The 22,625-nt window shown below is 34.2% G+C and overlaps 2 protein-coding genes and 1 pseudogene across 2 annotated transcripts; 1 reads left to right on the top strand and 2 right to left on the bottom strand.

Annotated features, from left to right (window-relative positions):
- Window positions 1-2,884: 2,884 nt before the first annotated feature.
- Window positions 2,885-4,608, bottom strand: LOC134245036 (RIIa domain-containing protein 1-like). The gene is made up of 4 exons (XM_062727283.1): window positions 4,457-4,608; window positions 4,224-4,300; window positions 3,178-3,224; window positions 2,885-3,082 (listed from the first exon to the last, which is right to left on the bottom strand). Exons 1-4 carry the CDS (start codon window positions 4,571-4,573, stop codon window positions 2,985-2,987), a joined length of 339 nt encoding a protein of 112 aa, XP_062583267.1. The 5' UTR covers window positions 4,574-4,608; the 3' UTR covers window positions 2,885-2,984.
- A 1,168-nt stretch (window positions 4,609-5,776) lies between these two features.
- Window positions 5,777-8,931, bottom strand: LOC134245038 (uncharacterized; annotated as a pseudogene).
- Window positions 8,932-17,259: 8,328 nt separating this feature from the next.
- LOC134245035 (uncharacterized) lies at window positions 17,260-21,970 on the top strand. Its single transcript, XM_062727282.1, has 4 exons — window positions 17,260-17,294; window positions 19,961-20,119; window positions 20,993-21,368; window positions 21,556-21,970. The coding sequence occupies exons 2-4, from the start codon at window positions 19,981-19,983 to the stop codon at window positions 21,926-21,928; spliced, it is 888 nt and encodes a 295-aa protein (XP_062583266.1). The 5' UTR covers window positions 17,260-17,294; window positions 19,961-19,980; the 3' UTR covers window positions 21,929-21,970.
- The last annotated feature ends 655 nt before the right edge of the window (window positions 21,971-22,625 follow it).

Raw genomic sequence — 22,625 nt, 5'->3', positions numbered from 1 at the left:
AATATTTGTCGTATTTTTCTTGTTCTCCCGTCTGTAAACTTTACACATAAGCAACTTTTCAAAGGCTTTAAAATAGATTGCTTACTCTAAATCACTCATTGGGGGTACAACTTCAATTTAAGATATTACATGTATTATGCAATTATCCTATGGTTTGAGAATTTATGCATGTAGTACCTGATAGCACAATACAAAGAGAGAAAACTGCTACTTCAACTGTTGTTCCGCATTGTGTAAACTTGTCTCCCTATAGCTAGAAGAGTGGTCGTTAGGCATGCATTTAACAAAAAATATTTCAAGGGTTATTTCAATTCAAACATTTGTTCTTGATCTTTTTAGTAAATATCTATCATAATGGACAAACATTAGTGCAGGCGTTCAAAAATAATGAATTAAAAACGTTCCCTTCTCGTACTTATCCCAGTGATTGAGATAATAGTACAAAGCAATGGTAGAGAGTAACTTGGATCATAAAACAGTCTATAGATTCTTAAATCAACAATTCAGTCATTCATAAAAAGAATTAATTATTGTTGTATTACTGACACTTGGAAATTTAAACTAGAACTGTCCAAACGGGACAAAATACCCCCCGCTGGGTTTTTCAGAAGTAAGTTTTTCCATAATAAAGATATACATCAAACATGAATTATGAAATTTTTCTTCCAGTGACCTTGAAGTTCCCCATATGACCTTGGGTCAGGGTCACGACACACCCTTGGGTCATGGGCAATCTTTGTGTGAAATGACAACCTACCAAGTTTATCCACAAGAAAGATATAGACAGGACAAGAATTATGAATTTTTTCTTCCAGTGACCTTGAACTTCCCCAAATGACCTTGGGTCATGGGCAGTCTTTATGTGAAATGAGAACCTACCAAGTTTATCCATAAGAAAGATATGGACCTGACAAAAATTATGAATTTTACTTTCAAATTCCAATGACCTTGAACTTCCCAAAATGACCTTGGGTCAGGTCATGACACATCCGTAGGTCATGGGCAATCTTTGTGTGAAATGAGAACCTACCAAGTTTATCCATAAGAAAGATATGGACCAAACACGAATTATGAAAATTTTCTTCCAATGACCTTGAAGTTCCCAAAATGACCTTGGGTCAAGGTCATGACACATCCTTGGGTCATGGGCTATCTTTGTGTGAAATGAGAACCTACCAAGTTTATCCATAAGAAAGATAAAGACCGGACACGAATTATGAAATTTTTCTTCCAGTGACCTTGAACTTCCCCAAATAACCTTGGGTCAAGGTCATGACAAACCTTAGGTCATGGGCAATCTTTGTGTGAAATGAGAATCTACCAAGTTTATTCATAAGAAAGATATGGACCGGACACGAATTATGAAATTTTTCTTCCAGTGACCTTGAACTTCCCCAAATGACCTTGGGTCAAGGTCATGACACACCCTTGGGCCATGAGCAATCTTTGTGTGAAATGAGAACCTACCAAGTTTATTCATAAGAAAGATATGGACCGGACACGAATTATGAAATTTTTCTTCCAGTGACCTTCAAGTTTCCCAAATGAACAAGGTCAAGGTCATGACACACCCTTAGATCATGGGCAATCTTTGTGTGGAGTAGTAGATTCTAATGTCCCTCTGTAAGAAAGATATGGACTGGACACGATTGCACAGACAGACGGACAAGGTGATTCCTATATACCCCCCCAAACTTCGTTTGCGGGGGGTATAATAAACATTATTAGAAAAAAAACGTTTTAAAATGATTTAATGATGAACCCGAAGACAATGTACAAAAAGAAAGAGGGCGTATAAGGCGTGTACAATCCCCCGCTCTGAGACAAAATGTTTCTCAATTTTCAAAATTCACAAAAAAGTTATATTTTTCTAAAATCATGTTCTCAGTAATGTCATCTCCAAAACATTTTATTATTTAACTGAACGACTTATCATTAGATAATCTTTATTTCAAAGTTGACAGTTAAGCATATTTAGTGGAAAGTGGGTTTAATAGAGCTATAAAAAACGAATTTTGAACATGAATGGGTCAAGTCTCCATTCTTCGTGAACGCTTAAATGATGGAAATGTAAATGTGAAATCTATTTCATTTGTCAAAAAAATGGAATCTGAACCCATTCTATGTGAAAATCGAACTTTTCTGAAAAAATTTACGCTTCAACAAACCCGTTCATTTAAATCACACTGAAAGACGTCAATAATACATGTACTTCGTAGCATAGTGGTTAAAGCGGTTGGTCTTGGACCAAACCTGCGTTACGGAGAGACTTCGAATCATACATGAAGCTTTTTCTTTTTTGTTTTCAAATGTCTTAAAAACACGAGTGAAAAATAAATTATTAATAAATTATTAAAACAATGAAATACAGAATTTTATATGTAAAAGATGATATAAACCATAAAATTTTGAAAAAATATTACTTTTAGAATTGAGAAATGTCTTTTTTCAGAGTGGGGGATTGTCCGCGCCTTGAACGCCTCCATTCTTTTGACTAGAAGTTTAAAGTGCTTTATGTTCTTGGGGCCTGAATTCCTCATACGATCATAATTTGGAGAGGGTCAAGAAAATGAATCCAACTTTAAAAAAAAAAAAAAGTTTCTATGCCTTCTCCCAACTCGGCATAAAAGAGTGGTAAGTAGTAGGTATACTTCAATTTCAATGCTAAATTTTCAAAATTTATTGAAATGAAGGTTAAAATAAAATTCAAAACTTAACACATTTGTTGACAGCATGAGAACAAATTTGGAATATTACAATAAAAAAAGTTGTTTCTTGAAAGTTTAAAAAAAAGTTTTGAGTTGGGCCCTTTTCAGTCAATACATGTAGGATGGGTGAAGGTACATGTAAGATATCATTATGCATTGAAATATTAAAGTATAAAGAGATTCTAACATTTTAATTGAGACAAAACTTATAAACATGGTAAAAAACAGTAAATAATATGTACACACAATATATATACAAATGTACAGCCAGGAGAGTTAGATTTTCTGGAGAACACGGTTCTGTTTGATACGAGTTTGTCGGAGCTGTAACTGCTGTTGGAGCTGTTCAGGAAGTTCAGGGTTGGTAAAATAATCTGGAAAAAACATATTATCAATCACCAGTTTTAAAGGCTTTTATAAAATATACAAAAAAAATTTAAAATTAATTTTCCTCAACAGATTTCTTTACCTGCTGCAAAATCTTTGATGTGTTCTGGTCGCTGACTGAGGACATCACTGAAAGAGAAGAAAAAAGGAACTCAAAATTTTACCAGCTCCTTTTACTACTGTTCTGGTATTTGACAGTACTTAGCAGTTTGAATCACTTCTCCCATCTTTATTAACCTTATTTTCTACTGTGTTTTGGGCTTAAGCTTATCTTAACATAATGCATAAATTTTGTACACAAAATTTCACTTTTAATTAATAAATTTATCTCATTTTGTCAATTTTCTGAAAATTCAATTTTATTTCAAATTCTATAGAGATTGTATAAATACTGACAAAAAAGGGGTGATCTTTTTCCCAAAATTCATTATTTATTGAGTTTCACTTTGAAAAAAATTCGCAGAGACTTAAACTTTCAACTTACAATTGTTTGCAGTGTTAAATAAGACAAAATGTGATGGTTAAAAGATTTAGGAAGAGGAAAAAGACATTGGATGGTAAGAAAAAACTTTAAAATTGCAGCTTGTGATGGTCCAAATTCAAAATGCCAGTTTGTTTTTCATTGTCATAAATAAACAGGATCAAAAAATCAAGATAAAATCGAAACTTATGCAGTATCTTGGTTTACAGCAAATGGTTTGCCTTATAATGCAAAGGTTACATGCTTATATAGAAAAGTTTTCTATTTATTAGCAAAAGTTACTCCTTTATTCATTAAAGTAATGCATTTATTTATGTAAACTTTGCGTAATTATGCCAGTCCTTTCTTGCTTTTTTCTGTCAAGTAAAAAAAAAAAAATGAATATCTTTTCTTGGTAGAAATAAGAGGCCAAGTGATTTCGAAATGCTTCAGAATATATTTTTTCAGTTTCTGTGGTTAATACACTTTCAAGAAAATGTCACAGGTTCTCAATATGTTTAAAAATGCCAGTTAACGAAGCTATCCTTCTCAAAATTCATTAGCCATAACACTTGCTAAGAGGAAATTTCTGTATCCGTTGACCGAATAGGATAAAGCCTAAAGGCTAGGGAAGGGGTAACCAGAAACAAATGTACAGAATAACTTACCCAAGAAAACCTGCTATGAGGCATTCAACTTCAGGGTGATCTCTTAGATATTTCTCATTTTCCATTCGTGTCTTGACCTTTCAATTTAAGGAACATTCAAACTTGTTTATTCTCTAACTAACAAACATAACAAGTCATTAAATATTTAATATTTTAACTGAGGATTTTCGGACTGAATATAAATATGGCAAGTTTACTTATTGATAAACATTTATGGATTATGTGTGCATTACCTTGAATTTATTGAGTTTCTCTTGTTGTTCCTGACTTAGAGCACCTAGATTATTTTCCCCTCCAAGATCGTATGGCTCCATACCATGAGGAGGTCTGTGTTGTGGTTTGTCCGCCATCGCTAAGGAAAAATAAACAGGATATGCTGCGAGTTGTCTTTCCTTCTTTTATGTGTTAAGCGCGCCCTCTGGTAGAGGTAAGATTTGGTGGTGGATCAAAGTTCCATATAATGTAAAATTAATGATGTTTCTTGTTGTTCGATTGTTATGCGCCCGAATTTTTTCGGGGCGCATATTGTTTTTGTCCTGTCTGTCTGTTTGTCTGTTTATCTGTTTGTCTGTCTGTTGTCAACTTTAACCTTCGCCATAACTTTTGAACCGTGAGAGATAGAGACTACATATTTGGTATGCATACTCCACTAATTAAGCACTTTCATCTGACACCAAGGTCACTGACCTTTTGACCTTGACTGTGACCTTTATTCTAAAAATAGCTTTTTCGAACTTTCGCCATAACTTTTGAACCGTGAGAGATATAGACTTCATATTTGTAATGCATACTCCACTAATTAAACACTTTTAACTGACACCAAGGACAATGACCTTGTGACCTTTACTGTGACCTATATGCTGAAAATAGATTTTTCGAACTTTCGCTATAACTTTTATACCATTTGAGGTCGAGACTTTATATTTAGTATGTAGACTTCACTAATTAAGTGCTTTCAAACGATACCAAGGTCAATGACCTTGTGACCTTGACTGTAATCTATATGCTAAAAATAGCTTTTTTGAACTTTTTGTCGCCGGGTGCATAGTGTTTCACAAACACATCTTGTTTTGTTCTGTGTTTAACTTGAATTCAAATTCATCGACGGAATAAAAAATAATACCTATAAAATCAATGTTTCAATTACAAGGACTGGAAGGGGGGGGGGGGTTAAAACATCTTATAAAAAAAATAAAAGTTACAAAGTCAGAGTTAGTCAAATGAGTTTTTATTTTTTAATTACTTACTTATGCCTGCTACCCCTTTTGGGGAATATGCCGCTTACAAGATCCCTTCAGGCTCTCTATCTCATGTATCTCGAGCAATGCTTTCTATACCTTCTTCCATGCAGTAATTCTCCCCCATTCTTTTGACTTCTATCCCCCAATTTCTCCGCCAAGTGTTCTTTAGCCCCCTCCCCCCTCTCTTACGTTTTCCTTGGGGGTTCCAGGATAGGGCTTGCATTGTGATGTTCTTATGTGGCTTGCGTAGAGTATGCCATATTCACCTCCACCTTCTCTGCATTATTTCTGCTTCTATAGGTGTTGAAAATCCTAAAGTACTTTGGTGCGTGTTGTTAGTCCCTTGGTCTTCCAGATGTTTCCAAGTTGCAGGAATCCTACTCTTGCCTTTCCTATTCTTGCTTTTATGTCAGCTTCTGTTCCTCCTTGTTGGTCCACTATACTGCCAAGGTAGGTGAAATATTCTAATTCCTCTATTTCATGACCTTCTATATTTAATGGAGCATGTGATGGTGTGTTTGCTCTCAAGATCTTTGTTTTTGCGATATTGATGTTGAGTACTATCCGTGCTGATAATTCTGCCACTATTGTAATTTTTCTCCTGCATTTGTGCGTGGGTATGTGATAGGAGTGCCAGGTCATCCGCAAAGTCTAGGTCGTCTAGCTGTGACCATGGCGTCCACTGTAATCCATTTCATCTATTGTCTGTGGATGATTTAATTATCCAGTCTATTGCAAGAAGAAACAGAAGGGATGACAAAAATCATCCCTGACAGACTCCTGTTTTTACTTCGAATGGTTCCGTCAGTTGTCCTCCATGTATGACAATGCATGTCATGTGTTCATAAGTGTTGCGGATGATATTTACCAGTTTAAAAGGAACTCCATAATGTCGCAGAAGTTTTCATATTGTCTCCCTGTCAACACTGTCAAAGGCTTTCTCGTAATCTATGAAGCCTACATAGAGGGAGGAGTTCCATTCAGCACATTGCTAGATGATAATGCGCAACGTTGCTATCTGGTCCGTACAAAATCTGTTTTTACGAAATCCAGTTTGCTGGTCACATAACTTATCATCCACTTCTTCTTTCATTCTGTTCAGTATGATCCTGTTAAATACCTTCCCTGGAACATCCAAAAGTGTTATTCCCCTACAGTTAGCACAATCGCTGATGATTCCTTTTTTGGAAGCTTGATGAGATATCCTTATTTCCATTCTTCTGGGATTGTTTCTGCCTCCCATATTTTCAGAAAAAGTGGGTGGAGTATATTGGCTGAGTTGTCAAAATCAGCTTTGAGTGCCTCGGCCGGAATATTATCAGGCCCTGCTGACTTGTCATTCCTCATCTGTTTAAGGGCTATTTTGATTTCCTCCTTAGTAGGAGATCCCCAGTCTATGTCTAGTTCTTCGTCTGTTGGTGTAATGTTAGGAGGGTTAGGTGGAACTGGCCTACTCAACAGTTCTTCAAAATGTTCTTTCCATCTCCTTCTTTTTCCCCTTGTTGTTTCCCTATTTTGTCTTTCAATGACCTTTCTTGTTACTTCGCTTCCCAGCTAGATTCTTTGTGATGTGATACAGCTCTTTCATGTTTCCTGCTTTTGCATTTTGTTCTACTTCTGTTGCTAGTTCCTCGATGTACCTTCTTTTGTCAGCTTTTTTTTTTATCTTTTATTACCTCTCTTGTATTCTTTTGTCAGCTTTAATACTTTGTTTTTTTCACTTGTTGGCCTCTGCGTACTCTTTTTGCTTTTGCTGTTTCAGCTCTTGTTCTGCTTGAATTGACCACAGCCCTCTTATCCTTCCTCTTCTGTACTTTCTTAAATGTGTCATTTGTGGTCCATTTTTTATGATGATACTTTTTCACTCCAAGTATTTCATGGCAGCTTTTATTATTGTGATGGTTTTTTTTATTCCTTTCCAATGATCTTCAACTGTTGTTAGTTCACCTATTTCCTGTAGGGCTTGGTATTTGTTATTCACCGCAATCTTGTACTCCTGTAAGATTTGAGTATCTTGGAGAAACCTGGCGTTATATCTGATTCTCTGAGAGTTTCCTTCTGTTTTCATTTTCTTGAGCTTCAGTTTGATGCTCCTGTCAGTAGATGGTGATGCTGAGGCTACATCTGCTGCTCGTTTGACTCTGGTATCCTACAAAGATCTTCTTAACTTTTTATTGATACATATATGGTCTATCTGATTTTCAATTATCTGGTCTGGTGATACGCAGGTGGCTTTGTGGATTCTTTTGTGTTGGAATAAAGTGCCACCAATAACTAGTTTGTTGCATGCACATAAGTTTGCTAATCTTTCACCATTTTCATTCATTCGGCCCAGTTCATGCTGTCCCATGACTTCGCCATATCCGGTGTTATCATTTCCAGTATTTACATTAAGGTCTCCCATCATGATGGTAACATCTCTTTCTCTACTGATGTCAACAACGCTTTGAAGTCTGTTGTAGAACTCATCTTTTTTTCTTCCTCGGTATCATTTGTTGGAGCATAGCATTGTATAATATTTGTGTTAATCCTTTAGGTTTTGTTTTAATTTTTAAAGATGCCTTTATGATCCTTGGGCCATGTGCTTCCCAGCCTATTATGCTTCCCATGCTGTTTTGGATAACATGAGTGCCACTCCTTGAGAATGCGGTGAATTTTCTTCTTCATGTCCGGAATAGAGGAGTGATTCACCTGTAGGAAGTCTGCACTATCCTGATTGAATCCATCTTGTCTCACTTATGCCAAGCAGTGTAAGATTGTAGTTTCTCATCTCTGCTGCAATTTGTGCCGTTTTTCCCTGCTTCGTACATGGTTCTTACGCTCCAAGTTCCTAGATTGATAATTCTGGGTCCGAGAAGGGGTTTCGGCTTTGTATTTTCCTTCTGTCTCTGGCTTTCACCACATGTCGTCCTTCGTCTTCCTTTTGGAAAACCTTCTCTTCCAGAATTTGAGCAGTCTCGACTAAATCTTGTTTGCGTTTCTGTAGCGGTTGTTGTTTTACATGGCGGGGGTGCTAACCCTACACACAACGCCCTTGACCCGGAGGGCCGGTGGTTTTCCTTTGGGATTTTCCTTCCCCTAGTCACAGGTTTCAGTTATTTAAAGGCCCCAAAGACTCGCCTTTTTACCACTGTCACTCAGCTACCTAAGCATTTTCAGGGTCACCAACAGGAGGTGTGACATGTGACTTGCTGGCAGAACCTATTTGAGACGGTAGGCATTAACTCGAAGTTTTTATAGTGTACATTAGTGACATCAGTTACACCCTTCGAGACCTTCGAGACCTTTACCAGCCTTTGACCCCATTTTTTTTTATAATTAGTCGTAAGATTTTATTGGAAAGGATTGCCATTTGAAGGATTTTTTAAAAATCAAATTCACTTGCAAGATCAAAGACGATAAAGAGCAAACACTAAACTGTTAATTTACCACGGGTTGTTGTGAACAGGATCTCTCCCCCTCCCCATTTCCTGGACAAAAGCTTTTTTCTATGCCTTCTTTCAATAAATTCTTATTCAATACACCACAGGTATGATTTTAAAAAATAAATGAACAGAACGTTCAGTCTAGACGCGTGTAACCAAGGGAAAGGGGGGTGTTGTTGTTTACCGAGTATAGAGTTTTTTACTACATTTTTCTTTAAGGTCATACGCAACGTAGTTTATACTTTATTGGGTTCTTCTCTGGAGTTGAAGAGGTCCACTAAATGAAGGACCTGTGTGCAATGTTTTTATTGTCTATATGTGGATTTGTAATTCTCTTCAAAACAATTTTGATGGAAAAAAAATTTTGGAATTTATGTTTTATAATTTCTGTACATTTTTCTTTGAATAATGCAAAAAAAAATTTTTCAAACTTTAATACCTTTTCAAAATCCCTGGAAATGCATGCTGATTTTTTTTCTAAAAATATATAATATGGTACATGTATTATAAATTTAAGTATCTTGAAAAATTATCAGTTGGTAAGGTACCTTGCATATGTCCTTAACTAACAGTTTTTTTTTTTTGAAAGTTGCTTTCCTTATGAAAATGTTCGTATTTGGTTGCGACTAGAAAGGATATCTCAATTTACTCAACCAAGAGACTTTTGAAATCATAAAAATGTTCATTCTTTTAAGTTTGCACTCATTTGATTCCTCAATGTATAATGATTATCATGGTTGGTGACATAATCTGAGTGATGCATGTTTTAATTTATTTGTATAAATAGTTGAATTAAGTGTCCAACTCTCTATTGCCAAAATTCCTTTTCATTGGAGCCTTGGTATAGAATTAAATGCGAAAAATGATATAAACCATGCTTAAGAGTTCAATGAAACAAGACTGGGTCATGGATCATGAAGAAAAAAGCATCTCCTGTCGACCCGTCACACCTGCTGTGTGCCCTTAGGCAAACGGAGTGTAAAAGAATGATGACAGTGTGCATTCGACCTATCGACAGGTTGTATTTGCTAAGAAAGTCCAAAGTATCTACAATTGAGTTATAATTTATATTTCAGGCAGTGGCCAACCAATCGTTTGGAATACGATTGGTGTTGTCCAAAACATGTGCGATATGGCTTTGCTTTATAATTTTTAACTAAGGATCAAATAAGAATCAAAATCATCTTAAGTACAAAAACCGGATTTTTAAAAATCCCTTCCGTTTTTCGCAGTAAACCTCTCATATTTTGAAATATGAATTATGCTATACTGTAGTTTTGGATTTTCAATATTCAACCTGCATGGGGGCAACTGGAATGCATGTTGAAATACGATGTTTTAGAGGTACATGTTTGCTCCGCTCCTATTTTGTAATTTTCAGTGGCCTATTAAGCCTGAGTTCTGTTCGTTACCTCCACACATTTCATTCCGACAAAAACATAACCCCCCTAACTTTTCTTAAATTTTTGAAGTTGTCCATATAGATTGTGGAATATCATTGGTGGTGTCCTGTAAATGTGGATTAAGCTTTCAGAATTTTGATGTTCATTCTGTGCAGAGAATGGGGCTCAAAATGACCTTTTTCCTACGGAAACCCGTTTCCCTACCTCATCTTCCATTTTGCACTAATCTCTTCATATTTTGGAATAAAATTTCAGAATTTTGATATTTATCCCAGGGGAGAATTGAGGTTGAAAAATGTTTACCTACAAAAATATAATTTTCTAATTTATTTTGTTCAGAAGCCTATTCTAATTTGGAGAACGATTGGTGGTGTCCTGTTTGATATCCAGCCTAAGACCAATAGTAAGTTTAAAAACCAAAAAAAAATTCTAAAACAAACGTGATTCCTTAAACTTATTTAATATTTTAAGACGTCTATTCATAAGGTACAAGATTTTACCAAAATCAACAGCTTAAAAACTTACAATTTTTCACCTTTATATAAAACCATTCCCCACGATAAATTTAAATCCCGGCTTTTTGATATCATTGACAGACGCTTTTTCAATAAAAATGGAACTCGTAAATTTACTTATCTTGTCGTTGGTCATTTGAAAATATATTTTGTTAAAAAACATTGATTGTACACACAAGTACTCTAAAGTTGACATCAAAAAGATGCTTGAGTTTCTGATGGACAATTTCTTTGTGGTTTTTGGAGACCAGGTCTTCCAACAATCTATTGGAATTCCTATGGGTAACAATTGCGATCCGTTATTAGCATATCTATTTTTGTATTCATATAAAGCAGAATTTGTCCAAAATCTTATACCTGAAAAGAAGAAAACACTTGCTATGGAATTCAACTCGACCTTTAGATATATCGACGGTGTATTGTCAATTAACAATGTTAATTTTGATTCTTATGTCGATACGATTTATCCCGATGAGCTTGAGATAAAAGATACCACAGAGTCTGGTCTGTTTCATATTTGGGTATTTTACTTGAAAAAGACGTTAATTGTAATGTAACAACCAAGCTCTATGATAAACGTGATGACTTTAACTTTTCAATCCTCAACTTCCCTTACTTATGCAGCAATATACATTCATCACCTGCATACGGAGTTGATTCGATACGAAAGACCATGCCCTACGTACATACAATCTTTAAATTGAGGTAAATTATTGACAAACAACCTAGTTGACGAAACAAGAATATGAGCAGTCTCGTTTAAAGTCATCATTTCGTAAATTCTATGGTCGATACAATGACCATGTCAGCAAATACAATTTATCATTGAGGCAAATGCTGACTGACGTTATTCATACTAATTGTTAGTGCATTATTTACACACTGAATCGACGACGGATTTTCTGTTATTTCCCGATCATGACAAGGGGCACACGACGGGTGTGAACTGTCGGGAGGGGATGCTCACTCCTCCCTGGCACCTGATCCCACCTCAGGTGTTTTGGAGGTCCGTGTTTGCCCTGCTTTTATTTTGTATCGTTTTATGGATTTTTGAGCTTGAATACTGTTCGTTTTCTCCATATATTTCATTTAGTTAAGATGTGCAATGAAGTTACGTTCGGTATTTTGATTTTTTAACAGGAGTGACAGGACTCGGGGGTTTTAAAAATAATTTTTTCCTACAAACACCTGGCTCTGTCTCCTCTAACATTTTTTTACGGTATCCTATTGATACCTTGCAATATAATTGATTGTGTGATGTAGATATACAATATTGTTTCGAAATTTGATTATCAGCATGGGGCCGATAGAAGGATGAATGACGTACATGGAAAAAAAAAACAGTTTTCAAGCTCAAAAGTCCATTCAAACATTACATATCAGGAGCAGAGCAACTACTGACCTCTAAAACAGCAGGTGCCACGTAGGAGTGAACAATCCCTGCCGACGGGTCATATGAACACCCACTTTGTGGTTCTTGTCATGATCGGGAAATAACGAAAAATTCCATGCACAATTCATTGTGTTTATAATATCTCTACAATTTGTATGCAAACGTCAGCCAGCATCTGACTTTATGATAGATAGTATTTTCTAACTAGGATTGTATCGACCATAGAACTTGTGAAATGATGACTTTTAACGAGACTTTTGGTTTCTTGTTTCATCATGTTTGTCAACAGCTTACCCCATTTTCGAAATTGTTCTTACGTAGAGCATGCAAGCGTCGAATCAGCTGAGATTTATAAACCCCGTATGCAGGTGATAAGAATATATAGTGGTGCTTAAGTATATAAGGGAAGCTGACGATTGAAAACGTGAAGTCATCGAGTTTATCATAAAACTTTGTTGTTAGGTTACCATTAATGTCTTTTTCTTGTAAAAAATCCAAATATAAGGCAGGTGTGTCAGATTCTGTAATATCTTTCATTTCAAACTTACTGGGATATACTAGAATTGAATCGACACGTCAATAAAAATAATTGTTGTTTTTTGATATATCTGAATGTCGAGCTGAGGCCACAATAAGTATTTTCTTCCACCTCTCAGGTATATTATTTGGAATAATCTGCTTCATTTGAATACAATGATAGTTCTGCTAATTGTAATTCCGACAGATTGTTTGAAGACCTGGTCTCCTAAAACGCCATATTGTCAATCAGAAAATAGACCTCAGAGTTCTTATCTGTACAATCAGAATGCATTTAACAAAATAATTTTGCAAATGACCAAGGACAAGGTAAGTAAATTTACGAGTTCTATTTTTATTGAAAAAGGAATCAATGATTCTAAAAAGCCTGGACTTTGATTTATCATGGAGGGTGGTTGTATATAGAATTGAAAAACAACTAATTGATTAAAAAATGTGTGTTGTAAGAGGGTTTGTGAATGCAGTGTCAAAGAGTTTGATGCATATTTGACGCAGGTTAACTTAACCTGTATGTTTCTCAAGTTTTTCGACCCTTTCAAGCCATATAACAATTTTCAATTCAATTATTATTAACCATGCTCTGCTGTTTTATTGCATCACCAAATTTTAAATAACTTTCTGATACCAGTACTCTTGACATCATAAAGATAACCCATTTCCAATTGGCTAAGCACAACATAAAAAAAACTAGAGGTAATATGAGCACTAAATTAAGAAAATGATACCCCCGCTCCCATAATAATACAGAAAGAAAGTCCATTTTTGCCATGGAAACTCCCAATAATTGATCTTATCAGGACACAAAATGACATTATTTTATAAAGATTTTGTGAAAGCCACATCAAATTTTATCCACAGGTATAGCAGAAGTCGCGGATAAAAATGAGTTCTCTCAATGATAGAGAAAGGATGGCGATGTCCAGGACTCCAGGCCCCTTGACCATAAACTGAGAACAGACTTAAGTCAAAATTTCAAACTATATTACCTTTTGAAATAATTTAGGCAATGAAACGAAATTTGCATCACTTGATGGAAATTTATTTTTATACATACTTGTAACTGCAAAATTTTCAGAACATATATTGAACAAGAAAACATTGATGTAACCATCATATTGTCGCCCGGGAAATATATAAAGTAAACAATGGAAATAAGTCTTGATCATCAAACCGCTTAGATATGTGTGAAAAGTCATGCGTCTAATTGATGGAGACGATAGTGGCGAATATTTTGAAAACTCATAGTCGGATAAAAAATCTAACAAAAACTGTACCATTTAAAACTTGATCAATTCCTCAAGTAAAGGTTGGCTGCATAAAATATAAATTGAAGTTAGACACATGCATCAACTATATTCAAAAATGTATTTTAATTTTCAATTTTCGAATATAAAACACGAACTGTGCAGAGTACGTTTTTATGCGAGAAGTAAAATTCGATGTTCTAAAAAAAAGGGACCTGTCATTTTTTTCCACAGTAAATGATAAGCAAATTTATATATTAAATATGAAAAACATATATATTTTTACGGATTCACTTTACGGAAGTAAATATATTATGTATCTCCTAATTTATAAAGGAAAAAACAATCTGATTAACAATCTTTCCAATGTTTAGAAAAACTTTAATTCTGAATAACTACTCCCGCCCAAATCCCCATACACCAACACTTAAACTTATATGTATAGAGCAGCCCGGTCCTCCGGGCTGCAATAAAAACTTAGATATTCATAATCAAAATTTTGACTTAAGTCTGTTCTCAGTTTATGATCACCGGGCCAGGTTTTGCTATATGTGAAACTTAAGTTCTGTCCGATCAAAAAATAGAAATAGGAGGCATACAATGGCACCAAGTAATAAAGATTCTATGAAAGTTAAAATAAATTTTATTTAGTGGTAAATAGGAGTAGTTGCAAATAAGAAATGGGTATCCTCGGTGGTATAAACAATTATATAGTGTCCATGATTTCTAGAGGAAACCCCAAATATCTGTTTTAATGTAATTAAGATAGGGAGATGCACAGTGATGCAATGCAAGAATGATTCTGTGAAAGTCTCGTTAAATTTTTTAGTGATGTAGGAGGAGCTTAATTCAAATATAAGAGCTCGAGATGGGTAGGCGAAAGTGTTACAGACGGATAAAAAGTCCCATAAACCCAATGATGATGAATTAATAACAGAATACTATACGAGGAAGGGTAACACTTTAGGCTTCGACCATTTCGTAGTCTGGTCATAGAAATAAACTCATATACTAGTATATCAGTTACTATTCTTGATTGAAATATTATCGTCTCCCATCGATATGATGACGTTTCTCAAGACTATTACCTGATCTTTGCCATTTCCACTATCAGCGGTTTATGCAAAGCATGCATGCATTGGCATGTACTATACTGACTCCTTTACCATGGCTCAGAGGGATGCTACATTTGGGGTCCATAGTCAGCTATTAAATCAGAGAGCTTTTGTGCTGTTCTGGGTAAACATTAATACCCGTTTATAGATACATTGGCCGCTGTTATCTGAGGTAATCACCCTCAGTCCAGATCCTGTCCAACTTTTATATACTATATAGCGCTAAATTATTCAATTTCAATTTCATTTATTGATTCATCAAATATATTGGTATGCATGTTACATAAAAATATATGTACATTGCGTTTTCAGATGATTAATTGCATGTTCATTTAAATATACGCATAAATGTATACATATTAGTGAAGTTAAGCTATTTTTAAAACTTAAAGTGTATACTAATTATTTGCCATACAGTATAGCGCAATATTTGAAACATTGATGTAAAAATCGCATCGCATTCTAGCATATTATCTACGTTGTACAGGAGTACAAAATATTTTACGATGAGTTTCCAACTTGTTATCATTTGAATTACATGTATATTATATAGATGTTCAAGAAAATGCTCTTTTGCAATTGTTTATATGCAGGACAGTCATATTTGTTTAAAATGAATATTTCATTTCAGAGACTCTGAAGGATTTCGAGATATTACATGTAATAGTTCCCGTGGGATACTCTTAAATCTGACTGGACCGATTTGGGGTTTTCCATATAGCAATAAATATGGACTTTGCTACTGTTCTCATATATGAGCGGGGGTATCTTTTCTTTTTAACTCAGTGCTCACAGTACCTCTAGTTTTACTAATTACATTAGGGGTCTGCTTAGACTTTTTATTCGCTTCTCATATTATCTTATTTGAATAATTCAACTTATACTTTGTATAGCCGTCATTGATTGGAGATCTTTAAAATAATTCATTTCATTTGAGAAGAAAACTTCAATCAGACACTGATAAATTTCCAGACAAACAGTAAACATATAGATTTAAAATTATTGTTTAATTTGTTACGTAAGAAAGATCAATTTATAATTAAACCAGATTTTTACACCCTTCAAACCAATCTCGATCTGCCATTAGCCAATGTGGATAATAAATCGTCTCTCAATTGCCTGTCAAATCTTGGGAAAAGAGTAAAGAGTGAAAAAAGTATTTTATGTACACAAAGCGCTCGTATCAATTTCTTGTGTAGTGAAACTTAAGGTTTAAATCAAATTCAATAGAAACTCGCCACGCGGTTGATAAGTTTTATAGTTCTTCACTTTTGGCGAATCAACTTAAGAAGGATTCTAGCAAACATATAGAGAACATTTATATCGGCTATTGGGGTCCCCCGAGTGTCTGGGATGGAGACCGATTGATCTTGGTAAGTGCTGGGACATTTTGTAGATTAAATATATTTATGTTTTCTGCATCGTCATTTTAAAAATAAATAAATCGAGTTAGAATTTCATGAAAGTTAACGATGAAAATTATTATCATGACAGCAAATCTATTTAATAAATTACTAGTAATATAAATGTGTTTAAAGAAAATAAAGTTCAGAATGCTTATGTATTTATATTTCCTTCAATTTTATATTGTACATAATATGTGTATGTTTATAATACATTCTGTCTCTCGGTGGCAATGGATATGTAATGCTTAACTCGCGCTTCACGCACATATGAAAAAATGCAAACTTATTTAGAATTCAATCAAGGATTGTTGATACGTTTATTTGTACCCTGGTTTTCTATACAAATCCTATCAGAAACATGTTTGGCATTTTGTATTATTTTTCACAGGGAATTTTATATGCTCTCTAAGTTTCAAAATTGAAACAATTAAAACTCGGATTGCTATAATTACGTTTCATAATCAACATTTATTCATTTTACAAAGCATGTTAAATGGGTATTTGTTTTTCTGTAATTTTACTGCAGTTTGTTGATTAAGCATTAGAAACAGCCTGTATTTATCCAGGGTGCCGCCGTTCATTCTTTGACACGTGCGAGATCAATATACATGTATTTACATTCGTTTTTCTGTTTGCCAAGCAAAGACAAATTTCTTTTTAAAATTGCTTCGATTTCCAATTGCACTAGTGTGTTTTGTTAAAATTACACTCAAATGAACTGTTTATTTTTCAGTTCAGCCTTCTTTGCACCAATACTCGAACTCCTAATTTCGGTTTTTGGATCTATCAAAGGTACATAAATTTCATACTGCATGTTCATATTATCTGAAGACGACCCAGATGAATACTAATAGATCTATTAAAAACTTTGAGAATATTTACTTATCAGATTTTGTTTCATTGTATAGGTATTTCAGGTGATATCAACCCTGTTTGTTTTAGAGTAATAGTTCTTCCTGCTCCATAATTCACCCCCACCTCTGATCTTTTAAACAATGTTGATTCCAATTCAAACAATCTGACATGGATAACTTCACATAACCTCCATGATTCTTTTTCTTATGATCCACGAAACAACCTAATTGAGGAATGTTATTTCCTTCTGCTATGTTGACTGGTCTTTCTAGTTTCGGATTTCTTGATTACTACTTGGTTTTGGCATTATATACTCAGCTATCCTCAAACCTTGAAACAGTATATAATGGTACCGTTTTGTGTTTAATGCAGGGTGGTAAAATATTGATAAGCAGGGGTTTTTTCAGTAGATCAAATCCCAGATTTTCATTACTCAATCACAAGAAACAATAAAAAAGAGAAACATAAAACGCCTTGCTTCGGAAGTCATGAAAGCATGCCCAGTTAGAATAGATCTTTTTCTTTTTAAATACAACCTTTAACTACACCGAAAACCCAAACATCTGATCGACATTAAGCATAATGCTGAAAGAAATTATAGTTCATGATTTTAAAATTCTAAATTTAAATTTAAAAACACATTAAAAGTTAATTTGGTTTTTAATCGTCTTTATAATTGTATTATAGTATGCCCTAAGAATATTAAACACATTAAAAGTTAATTTTTTTTTTTAATGGTTTTTAAATAAGCTATCATTTATAATTGTAAATTATGCGAATTAAATTGCGTTCACTAAGAAGTAAACTAATGCGAATTAATTTTTTTCACAGTCTCGGTGTTGATTTTGTAAATCACGCATGTATGCAGAAGGTCATCCAAACAGCAAATACATTGATTTTTTTATAGCACAAATACCTATATATACCACCAACACGTGTCCTGTGACTTAATTCTGGCCTTACGCATGCGTCAAAATTTAATTCGAATTAGCTTCGCTTAGCGTTCAACTAATGCGAAGTAATTTAATGCGCAGTAAATTAATTCGAATCAAACTAATTGTTAAAATTCTCCATGTCTTTTATAACTTTACGTTTAATTCGAATTAAACTCTCCGTGTGAAAATCTGACTGAAGTAAAATCTAACAACCGATTTGTCGCCATTTCCACGTGAGTAGAGGTATACCAATATGTACATAAATGAGTTGCTTGGAATTCTAAAGCACAAATTGCAAAGTTTAAAATTTCACTGGCTCGTAATTTAAAAGTAATTTATAAGTATCGATTTGTCAATAGTATTTGGGTAACGTTTTGTGAAAAAGGGCGCAGGAACCTAAGAATCGGATTATAGAGGTTTGGTAAAGCCTCGGGTAGACCGCCTGTGTATTGGGGTGAAAATTGACTTAGATTACAACTCAAAAGAACGTAGATAAACAGACTTAACGTGAAGGCAAATCAGCTCTGTTCTCCAAAGTCTCCTTATCTTATGGAATGGTGTCAGTTTTCTTGACGGATTATTTCGTTAATTTATGTTACTGAGGTTTTAAAATGTAAATGAGTTAAACTGACAGAGGTAAGATATTTGTTGCATCTTATTTGAAAAAGTTATATGCTTTGGATTTGTCAATCCTTCAAAGATATGTTTAAGACAACTGAGGGACTCTCTCTCTCTCTCTCTCTCCTTTAACGCGTTCTGATTATTTTCGAAAGTAAAAACAAAAAGAAATCCCCCTTAAAACAAAGAATGTTAAACTTAAATGACTTTTGAAAATATATACTAACCTAAAGTATACACAATAGTCGGTGCCATTTAAATTATTTCTTATTGTCAAACTAATAATTTCGATCCTGGTAGCAACGTTCTGTTTTACATATGGTGCTCCATTTTGGCATGGTAAATTCAATTTTAAAAGTCTTGAACAATTATTTCTAAATAAGAAAAGCACAAATGTCCTTTTTGGCTAGGATCTTTATCGAGTCAATAGTCATTAGGCGCCATAATTGCAATTCTTTAGGAAGTCTATACTCGAAGGAAATACCAAAGAAAATATTTAGAATGGAGGACTTTACTGTGTTCAGTATATAAAGGCAATTCATATATTATAAACCACTTCACATTAAATGCCATTTAATGATATGTAGTTGTAAATTCTCAATACTTTAGTATTGTCAGACATTTCTAACTGCTACAGATTTCTGGTAATACACATGTTTGAAAAGAGGCGTCGTTATTTTTGGCATTTAAAAATCAATTTAAAATAGGATCGTAGATGGTAAAGTCTCATTTCGCACAAGTTCTTCCTTCAGCATTTACATTCAGTTTCTAAGAAAAGGAAAAACTCCACACCCATATAAACAAGATGTATTCTTGATTTGTTTGTTAAGGAATTTGTTTCATTCAAATGAAATTATACTTTAAACATGAGACTCGAAGATTTTGGCGTTATTTTTTAATACATACTGTTCTCAGTACATGTATCTGGCCATATGGTAGCATATAAATATTTCATTAATAGTACTGTTTGACCTATCAACTCATTGATTTGTAGGACAATCCATGAAAAATTTGTCAGTTTTGCAATCTGTTGTAATATTCTCTTTTTAGACTTAAAAAAACCCTCCATCATGCATTGGGAGAAAACTACGGAAGATAGAAGGTCACCTAGATCACCGCGCATGCTTACTCGAAAGACTAAGTCTGCAAGAGAGTTGTATCGCCCTGCTATTAAAGACCTAAGTGAAGAAACTAGGAAGATTTACCCCGGTATTCCATTAAAATATTAACGTTTTGTACAGGGAAGTTCATCCATATTTAGTTTTTACTAGAAGAAGACGTTAATGGTAACCCAACGACACAATTTTATGATAAACATTATGATTTCAATATTTCTATCATCAGATTCCCTTACCTAAGTAGTAATATACCATTATCACTCTCGAATGAATTTTATGTCTCCCAGTTGATTCAATACGCAAGAGCATGCGTACGAACAATTTCAAAAGGAAGGCAAGTTACTGACAAAATAAGTTAACAGAGCAAAGATATAAACAGTCTCGTTTAAAGCCATGACTTTTCAATGTCGAAACAAAGACCTTGTCAGCAAAAACACTTAATCATAAGGTCGAATGCCCACAAATATTATTAACACTATTTATAAGACCACTTTAAATTGTCAATGAATGCCTATTCCTCTATGATACTTGATCCCAGAAATGATGATTGTAGAGGATTGGGAATGCCATTGTTACTGTGTCAATCCACCTTTGAGCTTAAGTACTATTCGCTATCACCATATATTTCAATTCAAGAAATTTTGAAAAAAAGCTAAAATTGATAATTGACAACTAAAATTGATAACTGACAATTATAGGTTTATTCTTGACCAATTGCAAGTATTTAAAGTAATTGAAATGATTAAAAATGACATATTGATACTAAACATGTATTGATACACAGCACCAAATGTTCCCTGTCCTGACCATACACTCTGTATGCCAGATGATGATGACATAAGGATAAGGATAGGATATTGCAACATATAAGAACAACTGTATGAATGAACAATTCTTGCTATCAAAACCATTACAATGAGTATTTAATGAAAATGTTTAATACCACACTTTTCACTTTATAAAGATGAAAACGAGGATCCATTCATGGCACCGGGTCCAGCTGTAAGTGAACCAGATCTGTATGCAAGGGCACTCACAGATCGTGACAACGCAACCGAGAATTCACCGGAAGTGACGACATTACAACCGGCCTTCTCTATAAATCAGCGCATCCAGGCGGCGGTGATCGAAACGGAATGCTACCGGAACAGGATGCCCACATCAGCATCTAACCGACTGCGTCTTCTCAACACATTCAAACGTCCTAGAAGTGTGGACAGTTACTTTGCTTCCCCCTACCAAAACGAGGCTCCCCTTGATCAAAGTATTCACATCACAAACTTGCCTAATGTTCATCATGTTCACAAGCCACACCGAAAAAGAAATGCGCCGTTACAAAGGTGATCACTATAAAAACCCTCTTGTCATATATACATGCTTCCTACTCAGTTTGATTTTTTATTTCAAATTGAATGCAATTTTATAAATTTATTCAAGGCATGCTGCTATAATAAATATCAATTGACGGAGTAACGCAAGGTATACTTTTTAATATTAATTAAGTGTTTATGTCATCATTTATTCCAGCACAACAACTCAAACTTATGAAAATTTTCACAGACCACAAATTCGTCATGTGATACAAAATGGGACTATGCTCTCAGACGGAAGTACGGGGAAGATAAGTGGTTTTCACGAGTATCTCATAAGTAAACACCCCACAGTGAAACAAAGAATAGCCTCTTGGCTGACTGATGGACTGAAGGTACAAAGTATCAGGCTACGAAACAGTCAGAGAGAGAAAATATCAAATCAAAAACCACCAGGAAAGTTGAGAACTAATTTGACAGAAAGAAAATTGTTCATTCACAGGGACTTAACAGATCTGGAGGCAGAGGGGGAAGAAATTGAAAGTAAAATTTTCGAACTTAGAATTTCTTCTTTGCAACCTTCGGGATGATCAACCTCTCTTTCTTTTTCTTCAGTCATTAAATGTGCACTTGTCTGTAATTTATTTGTAGAAATAGATTAATGAAAAATGTTTAAATTTTTATATTCTTCAATAATTGAATACAATTTTATGAGAGCATTTCATATGTCCTTCATAATGTAAATGGAGTGTAACAGTATTGATGCTGATAAATAATTCCAGAAAAGACTGTTAGCTTTAAATGCAGAGTATTTTGTTCTTTTTTTCATTTTTTGGTAGAATGGTGCATATATCAAATAAATTTTATCCTTTTTTAAGCAGCAAGAAAAATAGAAATAAATTCTAAGGTGTTCTGTTTTTAAAACTCTTTTTATTTTGAGATTTTCTCTACTGACGCGTTCCTTGCATAATTTTACATGTAAGTGTATAAATAGCTGCATCGAGTTTGGCTGATTAGAATACTTCTTCACATTTAGTAAAAATTGAAAGAATGATATACAAGTGTGGTGAAAAAAATACTTGTTTTATATCTTTCTTATAACAAGTTAATATTTGAAAAACCATATAATTTTGAATTTACATGGAAGAAGAGCACTACATGCATTGGTACAGTGTAAGTTAATGTATTGTTCAAGAAAAACAATTTATACATGTATATGGCTTTTTTATTATTATCAATATTATTTTCACAACAATAACACGACGAGGAGTGAAACCCCTTGGTGTT

Source organism: Saccostrea cucullata, unplaced genomic scaffold (assembly GCF_032062105.1).
Source record: "Saccostrea cucullata isolate Sc308-1 unplaced genomic scaffold, CSIRO_AGI_Scuc_v1 ctg494, whole genome shotgun sequence".
In the NCBI taxonomy this organism is placed as follows: domain Eukaryota; kingdom Metazoa; phylum Mollusca; class Bivalvia; order Ostreida; family Ostreidae; genus Saccostrea; species Saccostrea cuccullata.
Note: the sequence above shows the minus strand (reverse complement) of the source record. Positions and strands in the feature narration are given on the sequence as shown.

Coding starts and splice junctions, on each gene's coding strand:
- LOC134245036 (XM_062727283.1), bottom strand. CDS start 4,573: ATGGCGGACAAACCACAACACAGACCTCCTCATGGTATGGAGCCATAC. Junction 3,225..4,223: donor CTCATAGCAGGTTTTCTTGG/GTAAGTTATTCT, acceptor CTTCTCTTTCAG/TGATGTCCTCAGTCAGCGAC. Junction 3,083..3,177: donor CATCAAAGATTTTGCAGCAG/GTAAAGAAATCT, acceptor TGTTTTTTCCAG/ATTATTTTACCAACCCTGAA.
- LOC134245035 (XM_062727282.1), top strand. CDS start 19,981: ATGCATTGGGAGAAAACTACGGAAGATAGAAGGTCACCTAGATCACCG. Junction 20,120..20,992: donor AACTAGGAAGATTTACCCCG/GTATTCCATTAA, acceptor CACTTTATAAAG/ATGAAAACGAGGATCCATTC. Junction 21,369..21,555: donor AGAAATGCGCCGTTACAAAG/GTGATCACTATA, acceptor CATTTATTCCAG/CACAACAACTCAAACTTATG.